Below are 21,509 nucleotides of genomic sequence, written 5' to 3'. Positions count from 1 at the left end.
TGGAAGGGTGCCCCACCCATCACAGGCCCTGAGGCCTAGAAAGACTGAGTTGTCCCAGAGGACAGACCTACCCTCAGGAACCTGCTCCCTGCATCCCAGCTGCTCTGGCTAGAGTGGCGCAAAATGTGGTTCGTGCAGCAGCCCTGGGGAATAGAGGCCTGAAACTTCGGTGGCGTCCAAGTTGTGTTTAGTCTGCAGGCCGGCAGGTCATGAGAGCAGTGGAGCCATGGCAGCCTCCACACAGATTCCAGAGGTTGTATGGAAAAGCCTGGAAGACCAGGCAGAGACCTGCCACAGGAGCAGAGCCAAAACAGAGGTCATCTACTAAAGCAATGCCGAGCAGAAAAGTGGGGTTGGAGCCCCCACAGAGAGCCTCCACCAGGGAAATGTCTAGTAGAGCCAAGGCAGCGGGGCTGCCACCAGGATCCTGGAACTGCAGGACCACTGGTTACGTGCAACACCAGCCTGGAAAAGCTGCAGGCTCCAGCACAGGGCAATGGACTGTGCCTGGCAGAGATGTGAGAGCAAGGCTGCCTGAGACTTTGGGGGCCCAGATGCCCAATTGTGCCCAGGATGCAGGACTTGGAGTCAAAGAATATTATTTTGGAGCTTTAAGACATAATATCTGCCCTGCTGGTTTTCGGACTTGTTTGGGGCCTGTTTCTCCTTTCTCCTGGTCTATTCCTCCCTTTTGGAATGGGAACGTGTAGTAGATAAATCGGCAGTAGATAAATTTGGTTTTGTTTTTCAGGTTCACAGCTGGAAGGACTTTTGCTTTTGGTCTCAGATGAGACTTTGGACTTTGGACTTTTAAGTTGGTGCTGAAACAAGCTAAGACTTTTGGGACTGTTGGGATAGAATGATTGTATTTTTTATGTGAAAGTGACATGAGCTTTGGGTGGTCAGGGGCAGAATGATGGAGTTTGGATGTGTTGTCCCCTCCAAAACTCATGTGGAAATTTGATCTCCAATGTGGGAGTGTTGGAAAGTGATTGCATCAAGGGGATGGATCCCTCATGAATGGATTAATGCTTGGGGGAGGAGAGGTGGTGAGTTCTCACTCTATTAGTTCCCGTGAGAGCTCCTTGCTTAAAAAGACCCTGGCTCTCTCTCTCTCTCTCTCTCCTCTCTCTCTCTCTCTCTCTCTCTCTTTCTCTCTCCTCTCTCTCTCTCTCTCTCTCTCTCTCTCTCTCTCTCTCTCCCTCTCTCTCTCCCTCTCTCTCTCCCTCTCTCTCTCTCTGTCTCTCTCTCTCTTGCTTCCTCTCTCTTGCTTCTTCTCTGCATGTGATCTGCTTGTACCCACCGGCTCCCTGCCACTTTCCGCCATGAGTAGAAGCAGCCTGAGGCCCATGCCAGATGCAGCTCTCCCAGAATCATAAACCAAATAAACCTCTTTCCTTTATAATTTACCCAGTCTCAGGTATTTCTGTTATAGCAACACAAAACGGACTAATACACCTCACCACACCAGATGTGATGAACAGCCAGTGCACTGCAGCCTCCTAAGGCAGTTACAATCAATGTGTCCTGATTACAAGGTCTCTTTATCTAAGGCCTTAGGCAGAGGCCTTCTTCAGGTATCTCTGCAAAGTTCTCCTTATCAGGGGAAGGAAGGGGAAATACTGAAGGCAATTTTCCCTACTCTAACTCAGTTCTCAGTTCTTTCCCACTCCTAGCCCTTCCCTCTTGCCCCTCCCCCAACCCCACCCCAGAGTCCATAAAACTGCTGGAGCCTTTTGTTCTTGGCTTTCTCAACAGGGAGATGACCCCCACATCTTCACTGATCCATCTAACCTCTGATCTGTGCACCGTTCACTGGGGAGAAATGGAACAGTGTGGTTAAGCGATTTCTCTAGTTTTAGCCTCTTGCATATACCATCTCAGTAAGTGATTAAAGGCTTAACTCATTTATTTTTGGCTTGTTGCAATAATTGACTTCTCAGACACCTAATCAGATACCTCACTGCTCATCACTGTTTCTCCCAGTTCAACTAAACTCCTGACAGTGGTAAAATACATAAGTATGGAATATGGGATAGAAACAACAAGAAGGTTACTTACAGATAGAAATGGATGGAAAGACAAAGTCATAATTATGACAAATTTTGGCTGATGGTTGTGTCAATCACCAGTGAATGATACCCAGTATGGTCCCACTCTGGCTCCTCATGACATTTGCCTAAGCAATATACACACACGCACCATAGATCTTCATGACGTTAATTGGTGAGCTTCAGCTGTTGACTAGGCATATTTGCCCCTGCACATCTCCAACAGAGCAAGCATGTATGTGGCATAGAAAATTTATTTTGACCCACTTACTCAAAACTCAATTATTGTCCTCATAAACAACTTTCAGGGAAAGCTGATGCAGTAGCAGAGAAAGACATATGAACACTGCACAAACCATGATTCAGGCAGCACCTGAATTTGGAAAGCAGTCCTTTCACCCCCATTTCATATCCTAAGATGTGAAACTATCTCTTCTCTCCCCTCTTACTTTTAACATTGTGATTTAAGTGGATTTAGCAAAATGTGATTCAATTACTTTAATTTGGTCTGTTAATCTTTTGGTTCTATGGGACATCCGGTAAAGCTAGCCTGATACGTATGTGGAAGCAACAATTGCAACTATTGGAACTATTCCTGCAACTATTGCAGGACTATTTCTCAGGTAATAACAGTAAAGACAATACATTTTCCTTTGAAACCCATTTTGTTTTTATATGTAGAATATTAACTGCCATTCATTAAACATTTTTCTGTAGTTACAGTTTTAATAGGCTTTTTAGTCCCAAAGTAAATTAAAAGACTTTGTTTCTCTCATAATTCTCAGGCCAATAGATTGGGTTTTGCTTTTCTTTGAAATGTTCAGTCTCCAGGTAATCGTGATCACAGAAATTGATAAATTTTCTACATGGGATTTATATCAAAACCCTGGGTGACATACCACGTGTCTGATCTGTGAAAATTCCAACACTATATGAAAATTAATTGTTTAAATATTATTTCCCCTATCCCTTCCTCTCTTTCTCTCAAAGGATGAAACTATCATTTCAATGATTTCTATCTTTCTTTAATTTTTTACCAATTGACATGTTGATTTCTAAATATTGATGTTCCCCATGATTGTTTAATTTTGTCTCTTACTGCATTTTTAATGGATTACATAGGCTCAAGTCATTAATATTTTTGTGGATGATACTATTTTAATTAAAATTTTTATTTTCAGATAATTGTAGATTTGCATGCAGTCGTAATAGATAATACAGAGACATTCCATGTATCCTTTACCCACTTACCTCCAATGGTAACATCTTGCAACACTGTAGTACATTAGAACAAAACATAAGAGAAAAGCTTTATGACATTGAGTTTGGCAAGAATTTCCTGGAAATGATACCAACAGCATAGGTAACAAAGGTAATAATAGACAAATTAGATAACATCAAACTAAAACGTTTCTGCACAGCAAAGAAAACCACCAACAGAATGAAAAAGTTACTCACAGAATGGGAGAAAATATATGCAAACCATATATCTAATAAGAAGTTAATATCCAAAATATATAAGGAACTCATACAGCGTCATAGCCAAAATATAAATAACTAAGTTAAAAAAAAAATGATCAAAGAACCTGAATGGAAATTTTTTTTTCAAAGAAGAAATATAAATGGCAAACAGGTATATGAAAAAGTTCTCAACATCACTAATCATCAGGGAAATGCAAGTCAAAACCACAATGAGACATCACCTCACAACTGTTAGGATGGCAATTATCAAAAAATCAAAAGATAACAAGTGTTGCTGAGAATGTGTATAAAAAGGGAACCCTTTTGCATTGTTGGTGAAAATGTAAACTGTTACAGCCATTATATAAAACAATGTAGAGTCTCCTCAGAAAACTAAAGATTGAATTAACATATAACCTAACAATTCTAATTCTGAATAGACATCTAAAAGAAATAAAATCCCTACCTTAAAGAGATACCTGCACTCTCACATTCACTGAGGCATTATTGACAATAGCCAAGATATGGAATCAAACTAAGTGTCCACTCATGGATAAATGGACAAAGAAAATGTGATTATATTCCCATATATAAACTAATTGGCCCTCTGTTTCCTCAGATTTCATATCCCTGGATTCAACTAATCTTGGATCAAAAAATATTTGCAGATTCACGGGGTCCTAAGTAGGAGTCATAAACAGACCCCTCCACACAGCAGAAGGCAGGAGCACACAGAGGGTCCTAGATTGGAGCAGTGGGCAGAAGACAGTAGCACACCAAAAACACCACTTTCAGGAGGATGGTCCACCACAGCCATGGCTGCCACAAAAGTGGTGCACCACCATAGTAGCAGCCACATCCACTGTGCAGGTATCCTGCCAGCCATCCAAGTGCATTGACATGAGGAAAATTAACAACAGAGAACAGAGAGAGAAGAGGAAGTCTCTCTCTTCAAAGCCCACTCCAAAGTAATAGAAGAATCTGCTTTACCAGATAATCAGACATAAACATAGAAATACTAGAAATATAAAAATCCAAGAAAATATGACACTATCAAAAGAATACAGTAATTCTCAATTACCATTATATAGAGCAAGAAGACCTTGAAAAGAAAGAAAAAGAATTCTGAGCAACAATCTTAAGAAAACTCAAAGAGACATGAGAAGACTAAGTTAGATAACATAATGAAATGAGAAAAAAATCCAGGATATGAAGGAGGAAATTTAGAAAGAGATTAAAAACTTAAAGAAGAATGTAGTAAAATCCATGGAACTGAAAGATTCGTTCAACAATATGAAAACACAACTGAAAGCTTAAGCAACAGGCTTGAACAAGCAGAAGAAAGAATTTTTGATCTCAAAGATAACGTTTTCAAAATAACCAAGGTGGACCAAAAAAAAAAAAAAAAGGAAAAAAAAAAATTTTAAATGAAGAAAATCTAAGAGAGCTAGCAGACACTCTTAAATACAACAATATTCAAATCAAGGGTGCTCCAGAAGTGGAGGAGAAAAGAAAAAGCATAGAAAACCTTTTCAAAAAATAATAACAGAAAACTTCCTAGGTATAGGGAGAGACCCTGACCTTCAGATCCAAGAGGCTCAAAGATCCCCAGATTCAATCCAGAAAGGTCCTCTCAAAGACAAATTATAGTCAAACTGGCAAAGCTCAAGGAAAAGATAGGATCCTAAAAGCAGCAAGAAAAAAGCATCAACTCATCTATAGGGGAGCCCCTAGCAAAATAACAACAGACTTCTCAGCAGAAACTCTACAGGCCAGAAGAAAAGGGGATGATATAGTCAAAATACTAAAAGAAAAAAACCCTGCCAGCCAAGAATATTATGTGTAGCAAGGTTATCCTTCAGAAATGAGGGAGAAATTGTGTATTTTCCAGACAAACAAAAACTGTGGGAGTTCATCACCATACAACTAGCCCTGCAAGAAATCCTAAAGGGAGTCCTGCATCTGGAATCCAAAATATGATAATCACTACCATGAATACATAAGAATGATCAAAACCCATTGATAGAACAAAAATGCAAATTAGAAAGAAAAACAAACAAAATCTTACCACCTCAAAAACCAACAAGCATCAAAGACAAAAAATAAAAGGGGAAGGAAGAAAGGAACAAAAAATATTTAAAGCCTTCAAACAAAAATCAATAAAATGCCAGAAGTAAGACAATACCTTTCAACAACAATCCAAAATATAAATGGATTAAACTCCCAGCTCAAAAGACACAAACTGACTGATTAGATTAAAAAGCTAGATCCAACTATATGATGTCTTCAAGAGACTCACTTCACATGTAAAGACATACACAGACTAATAGGGAAGGGATGGAAAAAAATATACCATGCAGATGGAAACCCAAAACAAGCAGGAGTAGCTATTCCTACATTGGATAAAATATACTTTAATCCAAAAACATAAAAAGAGACAAAGAAGACCACTATATAATGATAAAGGGATCTATCCAGCAAAAGACATAACAATTTTAAATATATATGCACCCAACAGTGGAGTACCCACATATATAAAGTGAATGCTGTTAGGCCTAAAGAAAGAGATAGACCTCAATATGATAATAGTAGATGATCTGAACACCCCACTCTCAGCACTGGACAGATCATCTAGTTAAATCAATACAAATCACAGGATTTAGACTATACCTTAGACCAACCTGCTCTGGCAGATACCTACAGAACATTTCCTTCCACAAGTATAGAAGATACATTCTTCCATCAGGACATGGAACATTCATTCTATAGGATAGACCATATGTTAGATCACAAATCAAGTCTCAAGAAATTCAAAAAATTGAAAAATTTCAAGTATCAATTCAGACCACAACAGATTAAAACTAGAAATCGATAACAAGCAAAACTCAGGATACTATACAAATACATGGAAATTAAATAACATGTCCCTGAATGAGCTGTGGGTCCAAGAAGAAATTAAACAGGAAATCAATAAAATTTTTTGAAACTCATGAAAATAAAGACACATCATATGAAAACCTGTGGGATACTGCAAAAGCAGTACTAGGAGGGAAGTTTATTGCAACAAATGCTTAAATCAAAAGAATAGAAAGATTTCCAATAAATATCTTAATGCTTCACCTCAAGAACTAGAATAGAAACAACAATCAAATCCAAAATTAGTAGATAAAAAGACATAATTAATATCAGAGCAGAACTAAATTAAACAGAGACCTAAAAAATGATAAAAAGATCAATGAAACTAAAAATTGGTTTTTGAGAAGATAAACAAAATAGAAAAGCCATTAGTTAAGCTAACTAAAAAAAGAAAAGACCCAAATAAGAAAAATCATAAATGAAAAGGAGACATTATATTACAAAAACCAAAAATGAAAAAGGAGGCATTATAACCAATACCAGAAGTACAAAGAATCTTTAGATGTTATTATAAACAACTATGTGCCAACAAGTTTGAAAACCTGAAAGACATGGATAAATTTTGTACACATTTCAAACTACCAAGATTGAACCAAGAAGAAACAGAAAACCTGAACAGACCAATAACAAGCAAAGAGATGAAGCAGTATTCAGCAAACTCTGAACAGAGAAAAGACCAGGACTAGATTGATTTACTGCTAATTTCCACCAGACCTTTAAAGAGGAATTAATACCAATATTCTTCAAGGTATTCCAAAAAACTGAAACAGATGATATTCTCCCAAATTCATTCTATGAGGCTAACATCACCTTGATACCAAAGGCAGACAAAGATACAACAAAAAAAGAAAACTACAGGCTAATATCTCTGATTAATATAGATGCAAAAATCTTTAACAAAATGTTGGCAATCAGAAAATACCAATATACCAAAAAATATATACAACATGATCAAGGTGGGATTCATCACAGGGATGTAAGGATGGTTCAACATATACAAATCAATATATGTGATATGCCACATCAACAAAATCAAGGACAAAAACCACATGTGATTATCTGAATAGATGCAGAAAAAGCATTTGACAAAATACATCACTTCATGATAAAGAGTCTCAGTAAATTATGTATAGAAGAAAATTATCTCCAACCAATAAAAGCCATATGTGACAAATCCACTGAAAATATCATCCTGAATGGGGAAAACTGAAAATTTCCCCCTTAAGAACAGAAAGAAAAGGATGCCCACTATCACCACTTCTATTTAAAATAATATTGCAAATACTAGCCAGCACAATCAGTCAAGAGAAAGAAATAAAGGTCATCCGGATCACAAAGATAAAGTCAAACTGCCCCTGTTTGCAGATGGTATGTATGATCCTATATGTAGAAAAATCTATAGACTATACCAAAAAACTCTTAGAGCAGATAATCGATTTCAGTAATGTTACAGGATACAAAATCAACATGCAAATCAGTACCTTTTTTTTATCTCTAATGAGAAACTAGCAGAAAAAGAAATCAAGAAAGCAAGCTCATTTACAATAGTCATTGTAAAAAATAAAATACTTAGGAAACAATTTAACTAAGGAGGAGAAAGGTCACTACAATGAGAACTAGAAGTCCCTGCTGAAAAATTAAAGAAGACACAAAAAGATGGAAAGACATCGCATCCTCTTGGATTGGAAGAATCAACATTGTGAAAATATCCATAGTACCCAGAGCAATCAACAGATTCAATGCAATCCCCATCAAGATACAAATGACATACTTCACAGAAACAGAAGAAAACAATCTTTACATTTATATGGAACAGCAAAAGACTCTGAATAGCCAAAGAAATTCTGAGTAAAAAAATAAATAAAGCTGCAGGCATTTTACTACCTGAATTCAAATTATAGTATGAAGCCATAGTAACCAAATTGGCATAAAAACAAACACTCAGACCAATGGAACAGAATAGAGAACCCAGAAATCAACTCGCATACTTACAACCAACTGAGGAAAGGACTGCATCTTCAATAAGTGGTGCTGGGAAAACTGGACATCCATATGTAGAAGAATGAAACTAGACCTGTACCTCTTGCCATACACCAAAATCAACCCAAAATGGATTAAAGACACACACACACACACACACACACACACACACACACACATTGCCGGAAGCTTCAAAACTACTAAAATAAAGTGCAAACACTTTAGGATGTAGGACTAGGCAAAGGCTACATGAACAAGACACCAAAAGCACAGGCAACAAAAGAAAAAAATAAACAAATGGGATTATTTCAAACTAAAAAGCATCTACACAGTAAAGGAAACAGCAGAGCAGTAAGACAACCACAGAATGGGAGAAAATACTTGCGAACTATGCATCTGACAAGGGATTAATATCCAAAATAGATAGGGTACTCAGACAGCTTAACAGTAAAAACAAACAAAACAAAACAAAAAACAAGTAACCAAATTAAAAAATGGGCAAAGTAGCTGAATAGGCATCTTTCAAAGGAAGATATACAAATGGTCAACAGACACATTAAAAACTGCTCAACATCACTCAGCATCAAGGAAATGAAAATCAAAACCACACAGAGATATCATCTCATGCCAGTTAGACTGGCCATTATCAAAAAGACAGAGGATAACAAACACTGGTGAGAATATGGAGAAAGCAGAACCCTCCTACACTGGTGGTGGGGCTGTAAATTAATGCAGACATTATGAAAAATGGTATGGAAGTTCCTCAAACAACTACAGATAGAACTGACAAGTGATCCATCAATCCCACTGCAAGCATACACAAAGGAATGGAAATCATCATGTAGAAGGGATACCTGCACTCCTATGTTTATTGCAGCTTTATTTACAATAACTAAGAGCAGGCCCCAACCCAAATGTCCATCAACTGACAGCTGGGTAAGGAAAATGTACATATACACAATGGAATACTACTCAGCCATGAAAAGGAATGAAATTCTGCCATTCACAGCAACATGGATGAACTTACAGAAAATTAAATTACATAAAATAAAACAGGTACAGAAAGAGAAATACCATATGTCCTCACTCATAAGTGGGAACTGAACATAAATAAATAAGTAAATAAAATTAAAAATGGGGAAAAACAATACAACTATGGAAATATTACTAATTAAAAAACACTATTACAACTATTTACATAGCATTTGCATTGTATTAGGTTTTATAAGTAATCTAGAGATGATTTGAAGTATATGGGAGGATGTGTGTAGATTATATGTAATTACTGCATCATTTTACATAAGGGACTTGAACATCCTCAAATTTTGGTATCCTTGGTGGTTGTGGAACTAATCCCCTGTATATACCAAGGGATGACCACATACACAAACATATACACAAACAAACAAACAAAAAAGAAATATAATTTAGCCTTAAAAATATGGAAATCCTGCCATTTGCAACAACATAGGTGAACCTGGGGGACAGTATGCTAAATGAAATAAGCCAGACACAGAAAGACAAATACTGCATGACCTCACTTATATGTGGAATGTAAAAAAGCTGAACTCAGAGAAGCAGAGAGAAGAGGAATGATTACCATGATTTGGGGATGGGGGAAATGGGTAGATGTTGGTCAAATGGTACAAACTTGCTGTTATAAGATAAGTTCTGGAGATCTCATGCACAGCATGGTGATTATAATTAATAATAATGTATTGTATACTTGAAAGTTGCTAAGACAGTACATTTTAATTATTCTTACAACCATAAAAAGGCTAAATATTCATGTTGATGGACATTTTAACTAGCTTATCATAATTATTTTACGATTTATATGTATATCAAAACATCATGTTATACCCCTTGAATATATATCATTTTTATTTGTCAAATATACCTCAGTAAAGCTGAAAAAAGCACAATGAGATATCACATCAAACTTCTTAGGATGGCCATTATCAAAATAAACAAGCTGAACATACCTAGCGTTGGTAAGGATTAGGAGAAATTGGAACCCTTGTGCACTGTTGATGGGATTGGAAATTGGTGCAGCCACTATGAAAAACAGTATGCTGGTTCCTCAAAAAAATCAAAAATAGAACTACCACATGATACAGCAATTCCACTTCTAAGTATAAACCAAAAAGATTGAACATGGTGTCAAAGAGATATTTGCAAACCTATGTTCGAAGCAGCACTATTCACCATAGCCAAGAGCTGGAAGCAAACCAAGTGTCTATCAAAGGATTAATGGATAAACAAAGTGTGGCATAAACATACAATGAAATGTTATTCACCCTTAAAAAGGAAGTAAATTATTTTTATTTTTATTGGTTATGAATGTTCATGAGATACAAAGCTGATTGTCACCCCTTGTGCCGATGATGCAGGAGCTGGATTCATACTGGCTGTATACCCATTACCACAAATTGCATTTGTACCCCGTGTCCCCCACCCAACTATCCCCAACCTCCCTCCCCCTCTAGCCTTCCTCCCAAGTCAACTTTCTACCCCATAGAATGGTCTCTCTCTCTGTAAGTCCAACACACTACTGTGGTCTTTCCTTCCTTCCTTCTTTCTCTCTTAGCTCCCGCATATGGGTGAGTACATGTGGTATCTATCCCTCTTTGCTTTGCTTATTTCACTCAACATAAGTTTCTCCAGGCTCATCCATATTGTTGCAAATGGGAGTATTTCATTCTTTTTTATGGCACAGTAGTATTCCATGCTGTATGTATACCAGTTTCCTTATCCAATCACCCATCAATGGACATTTAGGTTGGTTCCATGTCTTGGCTATTGTAAACAGAGCTGCGATGAACATGGGAGTGCAGGTATCCTTTAGGTGTGATGATTTCCATTCCTCTGGGTATATACCCAGAAGAGGGATTGCTGGATCATATGGAAGATCTATTTGTAGTTGTTTGAGAAACCTCCATACTGTTTTCCATAGTGGTTGTATTAATTAACAGTCCCACCAACAGTGTAGGAGTGTTCTCTTCTCCTACACCCTTGCCAGCATTTGTTATTTAGTGTCTTTTTCATTATAGCTAGTCTAACAGGTGAGGTGGTATTTCAATGTAGTTTTAATTTGCATTTCCCTGACGACTAGTGATGTTGAGCATTTTTTCATGTACCTGTGGGCCATTTGTATGTCTTCCTTTGAAAAATGCCTGTTCAGCTCCTTTGCCTATTTTTAATTGGGTTATTTATTTATTTATTTTTTACTCTATAGTTGCTTCAGTTCCTTGTATATTATGAATATTAATCCCTTGTCAGGTGCATAGTTAGCAAAAATTTTCTCCCACTCTGTAGGTTGTCATTTCACTCTGTTGGTTGTTTCCTTTGCTGTGCAGAAGATTTTTAGTTTTATATAGTGCCACTTGTTTATTTTTTTCTTTTGCTGCTTGTGCTTTCAGGCTCCTGTTTGTAAAGTCTGTGCCCAGACCTAGTTGTTGGAGTGTTTCTCCTATATTTTCCCTTTGTAATTTTTCAGTTTCAGGACTTTATTTAAGCCTTTAATCCATTTTGAGTTGATTTTAGTATATGGTGAGAGATGCATATCTCGTTTCATTCTTCTGCATATGGATATCCAGTTTTCCCATCATCACTTGTGGAAGAGGCAGTCTTTTCCCCAATGTAGTTTTTTGTTGCCTTTGTCCCATATCAGACAGCTATAAGTCTGAGGGGTGATTTCTGGGTTCTCAATTCTACTTCACTGGTTTGAATGTTTATTTTTATACCAAAACAATGCTGTTTTGGTTACAATAGCTTTGCAGCATAATTTGAAGTCAGGTAGTGTAATGCCTCAGACTTTATTTTTTTTGCTCAGGATTGCTTTGGCTATTTGGGGTCTTTTGTTGTTCCATATGAAAGCTAAGGTTGTTTTTTCCATTTCTGTGAAGAATGTCATTGATATTTTGATAGGGATTGCTTTGAATCTGTAGATCACTTTGGGTAGTATAGACATTTTCACAAATTTAATCCTTCCAATCCAAGATCATGGAATATCTTTCCATCTTTTTCTGTTTTCTTTGATTTTTTTTCAAAAGTGGTTTGTAGTTCTCATTGTAGAGGTCTTTCACCTTCCTTGGCTAAATTGATCCCTAGGTATTTTATTTTCTGTGTGTGAAAATTGTAAATGGGCTGACTTTATTTCTCTTTCTGTTAGTTCATTATTTGAGTATATAAATGCACCTGATTTGGGGGAATTTATTTTGTATCCTGCAACATTACTGAAGTTATTAACCAGCTCTAGGAGTTTTTTGATAGAGGCTTTAGGTTTTCTATATATATAGTATCATGTTATCTGCAAATAGAGATAGTTTGACTTCATCAGGAAATAAATTTGGACACATCCTACAACATGGATGAACTTTAAGGTTGTTATACTAAGTAAAATATGTCAGCCTCAAAAAGATATACTGTATAGTTTCATTTATATGAGGTATCTAGAGTAGTCAAATTTATAGAAACAGAAAATAGAATGGTGACTGCTAGGGACTAGAGAGAGGGGGAAACGGAAAGTTATTTAATGGGTAAAGAGCCTCAGATTTTCAAGTTGAAAAAGTTCTGGAGATCGGTTGCACAAAAATGTGGATATTCTTACCATTACTGAACTATACAATTAGTAGTGGTTAAGATGGTAAATTTTATGGTATGTGGGTTTTACCATTAAAAAAAAAAAAAAAAAAACTATAGTACAATACTATAACCAGGATATTAGGAAACTGACATTATTATAATCCAGAGTTTTAGTTGTACTCCTATGAATGTGTATTTGTGTCTGTGTACAGAACTAAACCATCACCCTAAGAATACCTTTTCTTGACTTTTCATAACCACACCAACCTGTCTCTTGAAGAAGCTTCCCCTATCCCAAACACCTGGAAACCACTAATCTATTGTACATTTTTAAAAATTTGCCTTTTCAAAATATTAGAAGTGTAATCATCTAAAAAGTTACTTGTTGTTATTGGTTCATTTTCAATCAACATAATTTTTTTGATACACATCCAGGTTGTTCTGTGCATCAGTAGATTGTTTCATTTTATAAAGGGGAACTTTCAAGCCTTTGTGGTGAGAATAAAAACAGATAAAACCACGTGTTCCAATGTCATCAAGATGGCAAAATAGAGAGTCCCGAGAGTCACTCTCCCTTACAATCAAACAATTTACAACTATTAAAAACCAAAGAATTCCAACCTAGGAACACTGGAGTTCAGGGGAAGAGGATAGACCCATGGAGTCTGAGAAGAAGGGAGAAGCTGTGGCAAGAGAAAGAAGAAATTGCTCCAACCACTTCAAGCCCTGGCTGTTTCAGGGATGACCCCTGTCAGAGGCAGAAAGAAGCTGCAGCACACACTGGTCAGGAGACAGCAGAAGCCACGGCTGAGTCCCTTGTATGAAGTTGCCTGGAGTCTACAGGGGAGAAGGGAGCTTTGGAGCAAACCATACCAGTCCCCAGGCCACTGACACTGTGGACCCACATAGGAGTGAGGAACAGCAGCCAACTGAAGAAAAAGACCACCCAGAGGCCATAGAGTCATCACAAGAGACTCACAAAGATCCCACTCCATGGGAAGCATTTGGTATACAGGAGGGAGGCTGGCCGGCTGGGAGAACATTGGGGTGCAGAGGGGCAGCCGATCTGCCTTTTGATTGGCATAAGCCCACTCAGTGGAGACTGTTCAGGACAACAGAACTGCAAGGGAAACAGTTTGCTGGAAATGCTCAGTACTGGTCCAGAATTTTCAAATAACCCAGGTGTATCTGAACTCACAAGACTGAAAAGTGATTAAAAGGTGAACAGTTAAAATCTAGTCTGGACAAAAGCCTTCCCCAGAGAATCAGCAGCAGAGCAGCAATCTAGCACACCACAGAGCTCAAGTGCTGGTTCCCACAGGAAGTTCCCTCAATTTTGGCATTAACCAAAACTAAAGACCAGAAATAAAACTCTGATATTAACCAGTGAAGATCTTACACCACCAAAGAACACCTATAGAACCTAGAAGAGGTAGTAGTCTCATCAAATGCTCAGGCATCAATGTAAAGACACAAAGATGGAGAAAGAACAGAGAAATTTGACACCACCAAAGGAAACAAATAAAGCACCAGCAACGGACCCAGAGGTATAGTAGATTTATGAAATGTCTGACAGAGCATTCAGAATAACCATGTTAAGGATGTTCAGGAGTCACAAGAAAATACAGATAGAAAATTAAATGATGTCTAGAAAACAGTCCCAGAGCAGAATGAGAAACTTGACAAAGGAATTAAATCAATTTTTAAAAAACCAAGTAGAAATTCTAGAAATAAGCAATACATTATTGGAACTGAAAAACTCAAAAGAAATCTCCATTAGCAGATTCAATCAAACATAGGAAAGTATCCGTGAGGTCAAAGATAGAACATATGAAATTATCAAATCAGAGGAGCAAAAAGAAAAAAGAATAAGAAAAAATGAAACAGAAATACATCAAGTATGGGACTCCCTGAAGCAAAATAACCTATGAATAATTGGCATACCTAAAGGAGAAGAAAAAGGAAGAGATGTAGAAATCATATCCAAGAAAATAATATCCAAAAATTTCCCAATTTGGAGGAAAAGAAGACAGCCTCCAGATACAGTTGCCAATCAAATTCAATCCAAGGAGGAACACCCTTGGCACATCATAATCAAATTATCAAAAATCAAAGATAAAGAAAGAATACTGAAAGTAGCAAGAGAAAAGAGACACATAATATTCATCAGAACCCTAATACATCTCTCAGCAGATTTCTCAGTAGAAACCCAACTTAGGACAGAAAGGCCAGAAGAGAATGGTATAATATATTCAGAGTTCTGAAAGAAAAAGACTGTCATCCAAGAATTCTATATACAGCAAAACTAATCTTCAAATATAAAGGAGAAATAAAGTCTTTTCCAGATAAATAAAAGCTAAAGGAATTCATCACTAAACCTGCATTATAAGAAATGCTAAAAGGAGTTCTTCAAACTGAATGAAGATGATGCAAAGGAGCTGCAAGAAAACACTTGAAGGTACATAACTCCTTAGTAAAGTAAGTTCACATACAACCTCAGAATTATCTAGTGTAGAAAGGGTGATGAGTAAACCGCTTACATCCTTAGTATGAAGATAAAAGGACAAGCCTGATAATGTAACAACAAATACAATAAACATGTAAGAGAAAGTCAATATTAAAAGATGAAACTTGAAACAACAAATTGTCAAAAAGCGGGGGAAATGACACCAAAACCTAGAGTTGGATTTGTTTTTCTTCTTTTTTCCTAGATGTCAAAGTTAAGTTGTTATTAGTCTAAAATACTATCACTATAACTTGTTTTTTTAAGCCTCATGGTCGTCTTTACACAAAAACTTAGAAGAGAGATATGCTAAAAATATATAGTGAAAAATCCAAATAAACTGCTAGAGAAAAATAATCACAAAACAAGTCAGTAAGATTAGAGAAAAGTAAAAAGAGATTAAACAAAAACAAGAAAAAAAAGGGAGAAAATGGCAGTAACAAGTCCCTGTACATCAATAATAACTCTTAATGTAAATGGATTAAACAAACCAACTAAAAGACACAGAGAGGCTCAGTGGATTATAAAACAAGATGATTCAACAATACTCTGCCTACAACAAACTCACTTCACCTATGAAGACACATACCATCTGATAATGGAGGCACGTAAACAGATATTTCATGCAAATGGAAACCAAAAAACAGCAGGAGTAGCTATACTTATATCAAATAATATAGACTTCAAGCCAAGGAAAGTAAAAAAAAAGATAAGGAAGGTCATTATATAATGATAAAGGGATCAATTCAACAAGTGGATATAACAATTCTAAATATACACCTACCCAATTCTGGAGCACCCAGTTATATAAAGCGATTACAATTACAGCTACAACATAATAATAGTTGGGGACTTTAATACCCCACTTTCAGCAAAAGACAGATCACCCAGATAGAAAATTAACCAGGAAACATCAGAATTAATCTCTACTCTAAGACAATGGGTCCTAATGGACATATATAGATAATTTCACCCAACAGCTGCAGAATACACATTCTACTCAACAGCACACAGAATATTCTCTAGAATAGACCATATGGTAGTATGCAAAGCAAACTTCAACAAATTTTTTAAAATGGAAATTATAGCAACTAACTTGTTTGAACAAAATGGAATCAAATTTTTTAAAATGGAAACTATAACAACTAACTTGTTTGACCAAAATTGAATAAAAATAGAAATCAATAGCAAAAGGGATACTAGAAACCCTTCAAAACTGGAAATTAAAAAAAATATTCTACTAAACAATGAATGGGTCAAAAAAGAAATCAAAATGAAATTAAAAAATTTCTGAAGACATATGAAAATGAAAACACAACATACCAGAACCTATGGGATATAGCAAAAGCAGTTCTAAGAGGGAAGTTTATACTAACAAATGCCTACAACAAAAAGAATAAAGATTTCAAATAAACAACCTAATATTACATTCAAAGAGCTGTAAAAACAGGAAGAAAAAAATCCAAAATCAGTAGAAGGAGCAAAATAATAACACCAGAGCAGAAATAAATAAATTAGAGATTTAAAAAAATTACAAATTGAAAATATAAACAAAATAGATGAAACTTTAGATAGACTAATGAAGGAAAAAAAAAACAGAGAAGATGAAAATAAATAGAATTGGAAATGTTGCAATGTTTATTTATTTCACATATGTAAATATGGAAATGGGCACATCTGTGGTGCATGTAATGTTCTTTTTCTTTCTCTGAGTGCTGGTTATACAAGGATTTTTACTGTGAAAATTCAACAAGCTTAAAATCACAAATTGTAAATTTTTTCTGTATGTATGCTGCATTTCAATAAACAGTTTATTTTTTTTTAAATGATGATTAAATGAAACAACAGCAAATTTCTTGTCCCACGGTAGAAACTCAGTCAATGTGTGTCAGTGGAAGGAAAAGCAGTTGTTGATAGTATTAAGTCTAACATTTCCCCCGGAGGAAAGAGAGCTGTTTTACCTTCCATAAATGAAAGGCACTTGGGAGAGGTTTGGATTTAGCTCGTTCCCTGAGAGGTGGATTCAATAGCTCCATGATCAGTTCTCCAAGAAAGGCACCTCAAAAAAAAAAAAAAAAAAAAAAAAAAAAAGGTCATTACTATTGATTCCACAGAAATACAAAGGATCATGAGACTACTATGGACAACTACATGCAAACAAAATGGAAAACATAGAAGAAATGGATAAGTTCCTGGACACATTCAACTTACCAAAGTTAAATCATGAAGAACTACAAAACCTAAATTGACCAATAATGAGTAATGAGATTTAAGCAGTAATAAAATGTGTCCCAACAAAGGAAACACCAAGACTGACAATTTCTACCAAATATTTAAAGAAGAACTAATAGAAATTATTCTCAAACTCTTCCAAAACATTTGAAGAGGAGGGAATACTAACAAACTCATTCTACAAGGCCAACATTAACCTCTGAATTAGTCCATTTCCATTGCTTATAACAAAATACTTGAAACTGGGTGATTTACAAAGAAAATGAAATTTATTGCTTAGTTTCTGAGGCTGAGAAGTCCAATTTCCATCTGGTGGTGGTAACAGTGACCCAAGAGTCTCACACTGCAAGATGGTGGAAGCAGAGAGAGCAGAGAAAGAGAAAGACAGACACTCCTCTTCTTTTAAAGCCCGCAGAACCACACCACCATTTTTAATCCATTCACTACTGCATGGTCCTACAATCCAATCAACTCCTTAAGGCTCCACCTTTCAATTACTGTATTAGGATTTCCCACCCTCTTAACAGTCACAGTGGGAGCTAAGTTTCTAATACATAAAATTTGAGAGACATTATTCAAGCTTCAGGAAGTTTTGGGGGGACATAATTCAATCCACTATATTATGCCTCTGGTCTCCCAGAAACTCATGTGCTTTCCACATGCAAATACATTCATTTCATCCCCAAAGTCTTAACTTGTTTCAACTCAAGAGTCCAAAGTTCAAAGTTCCATCTATGAAATAAATACAAGTTATCTACTTCCAAGATTCAATGGTAGGACAAACATAGGGTATGTGTTGCCATTCCAAAAGGGAGAAATAGGCCAGAAGAAAGGTATAACAGGTCCCAAACAAGTCTGAAACCCAGCAGGACAGGCACTAAATCTCAAAGCTAGTGAATCATGTGCCTTGACTCCATGCCCCACCTCCTCTGCATGCTGGTGTGGAGGTCATGTCTCCAAGTCCTTGGGCAGCTCTGCTCCTATGGCTTTCCTATTTGCAGGCTACACATCAGCTCTCCCGGGCTGGGGTTCCACTCTGGTAGCTCCAAAGATCTGGGGTCTCCATGGCAGTGCCTCTCTCACGGCTCCACTAGGTGTGGCACTAAGGGGGTTTCCCTGCTGCAACTCTAACACCATGCTTCCACTCAACATTGCTCTATAAAAGGCTCTATGTGGTGACTCCACCACTGTGACAGATGTCTTCCTGGGCTCGCAGACTTTTCCATATATCCTCTGTGATTGGGGTGGAGGTTCCCAAGCTGCCACAGCTCTAGCATTTTGCAAGCCTACAGACCTAGCACTACATGGATGCCACCAAGGCTTCCAGCTTGTATTTTCCAAAGCTGTACATTTAGCCACACCTGGGGCTAATTTACCTACAGATGGAGTACCCAAAGCAGCTGGAGTGCTGGTGCTAGAAGCAGCTTCTTGTGGTGGTCCTGGGCAGTGAGCTTGTGGAGGGCTCCTCAAGCCTGTTCCCCTAAACCATTCTGTTTCCCTAGGGCTTTGTGCCAGAAATGGAAGAGCTGGCCCCAGAGGCTTCTGCAATGCCCTCAGGGCCTTTTTCTTCTTCTCCTGATAATCCCTTTCCTTTGTACTAAACTTCTCAGGTAATGGTCACTGGTCTGCACCATTGAATGCTCTCTGATTTTCTACCACATGGCCAGATTGCAGACTTTCCAAATCTTTACACTTTGCTTCCCTTTTAAATTCTGGCTTTATGTCCTGCCTGAAATAGCTGAAAAAGAAATGAAGAAAATAATTCCAATTACTATATTTACCAAAAAAAAAAAAAAAAAATGAAATACCTTGGAGTAAATTTAACCAAAGAGATGAAAGACCTCTACAATGAAAACTACAAAACACTGGTGAAAAAAATTGAAGGGGACACAAATAAATGGAAAGATATCCCATGTTCTTGGGTTGGAAGAATTAATATCATCAAAATGTCCATATTACCAAAGCAATCTACACAGTCAGCACAACCCCTATCAAAATACTAATGATATTCTTCACAGAAATAAAAGAAGTGTTCTTAAAATTTTTATGGAACTGCAAAAGACCCTGTAGAGTGAAATATATCTTTAACAAAAAGAACGAAGGTTTAGGCATCACACTCCCGACTTCAAAATATACTATAAAGCTACAATATCCAGGACAACATGGTGCTGGCATAAAAACAGATGAATAGAGCAATGGAACGTAATAGAGAGCCCATAAATAAACCCACTCACTTATAGCCAACTCATTTTCAACAAAGATACCAAGAATATACTGTGCAGAAGGGACAGCCCTTTCAAGAAATGGTGCCAGCAAAACTGTATATCCACATGCAGAAGTTTGAAACTAGACCCCTATCTCTCACCATACACAAAAATCAACTCAGAATGGATCAAAGACCTAAATTTAAGACTAGAAACTCTGAAACAACTAGAAAAAAACACAAGAGAAATGTTACACAAAATGGGAGTGGGCAGTATTTTTTTGAGCAAGACTACAAAGGCACAAAGCAAAAATATTCAAACAGGACTATATCAAACTGAAAAGTTTCTGCACTGCAAGGGATACTATCAACAAAATGAAGAAACGGCCTTCAGAATGGGAGAAAATGCTTGCAAATTACACATGAGACAAGAGACTAATATCCAGAATATATAAGGAACTCAAACAACTCAATAGTAAGAAAACAAATAACGCAATTAAAAAATGGGCAAAGGACCTGATCAGACATTTCTCAAAAGAAGATGTACAAATGGAAATAAGCACATGAAAAAATGCTCAACATCACTAATCATCAGGGAAATTCAAGTTAAAACCACAATGAGATACTGTCTCACTCCAGTTAGAATGGCTATTATCAACAATACAGAAAATAACAAATTCTGGTGAGGATGTAGAGAAAAGGGAACCCTCCTACATTTTTGGTGGGAATGTAGATTGGTACAGCCACTGTATTGAGGATTATCAAAGAACTAAAACTAGAGCTACCCTAAGACACAGCTATCCCACTACTGGGTATATACTGAAAGGAAATGAAATCAATATATATATATATATAAAAAAACAAAACACCTGCACTCCCATGTCCATCGCAATGCTATTCAAAATAACCAAAAGATAGAATCAACCTACATGCCCATCAACAGATGAATGGATAAAAATACCGTGGTGTATATACACAATGGAATACTACTCAGCTGTTTAAAAAAACGATGTCCTATGATTTGCAGCAGCATGGATGGAACTGGAAATCAACATGTTAAGTGAAATAAGTCATGCACACAGACAAATACTTCATGATATCACTCATATGTGGGGGAAAAGTGGTTCTCATAGAAATAGAGAGTAGAATATGGCTACCAAAAGTGGGAGTGGAAAGGAGGAAAAGTGGTGGACTAATGGGTACAAAACCACCTACTCTAAGTGAGTCATTGTGCAGTATATGCATGTATTGAAACAATACACTGTACCCCACAAATATGTACAAGTAAATGTTAAAATACTTTGAATAAAATTTTTTAATAAAAATTATAGTATTATTTTAAAAAATCAGGATTTGTACAGTAAAAAGTAAAAAACAAAAAATCACTGAGAGTAACTGGAGATAATCTAAGTACATGGTGCAACATTACATGTTCATGGATTTGAAGAGTTACTATCATTAGATGTCAATACTCCTCAAAGAGATCTATAGTTTTAATATCATCATTCTCACAATGCCTGCCAGAGGTTTTAGCAGAAATGTACAAGCTGAACATTGGATGGAAATGCAGAGAATA

At 36.6% G+C, this 21,509-nt stretch overlaps 1 protein-coding gene across 1 annotated transcript in view; it reads left to right on the top strand.

Annotated features, from left to right (window-relative positions):
• Nucleotides 1-386: 386 nt before the first annotated feature.
• The window catches only part of LOC134367881 (serine/threonine-protein phosphatase 4 regulatory subunit 3B-like), a 66,355-nt gene continuing 45,232 nt past the window's right edge, over nucleotides 387-21,509 (top strand). The window contains exons 1-2 of the mRNA XM_063084544.1: nucleotides 387-518; nucleotides 4,181-4,382. Of these exons, the coding sequence (XP_062940614.1) occupies nucleotides 387-518; nucleotides 4,181-4,382 (334 nt within the window). The remainder of the gene's footprint in view (nucleotides 519-4,180; nucleotides 4,383-21,509) is intronic.

This window comes from Cynocephalus volans, chromosome X (assembly GCF_027409185.1).
Source record: "Cynocephalus volans isolate mCynVol1 chromosome X, mCynVol1.pri, whole genome shotgun sequence".
In the NCBI taxonomy this organism is placed as follows: domain Eukaryota; kingdom Metazoa; phylum Chordata; class Mammalia; order Dermoptera; family Cynocephalidae; genus Cynocephalus; species Cynocephalus volans.
The sequence above is the reverse complement of the archived record's forward strand: the minus strand, read 5'-3'. Positions and strand labels throughout refer to the sequence as shown.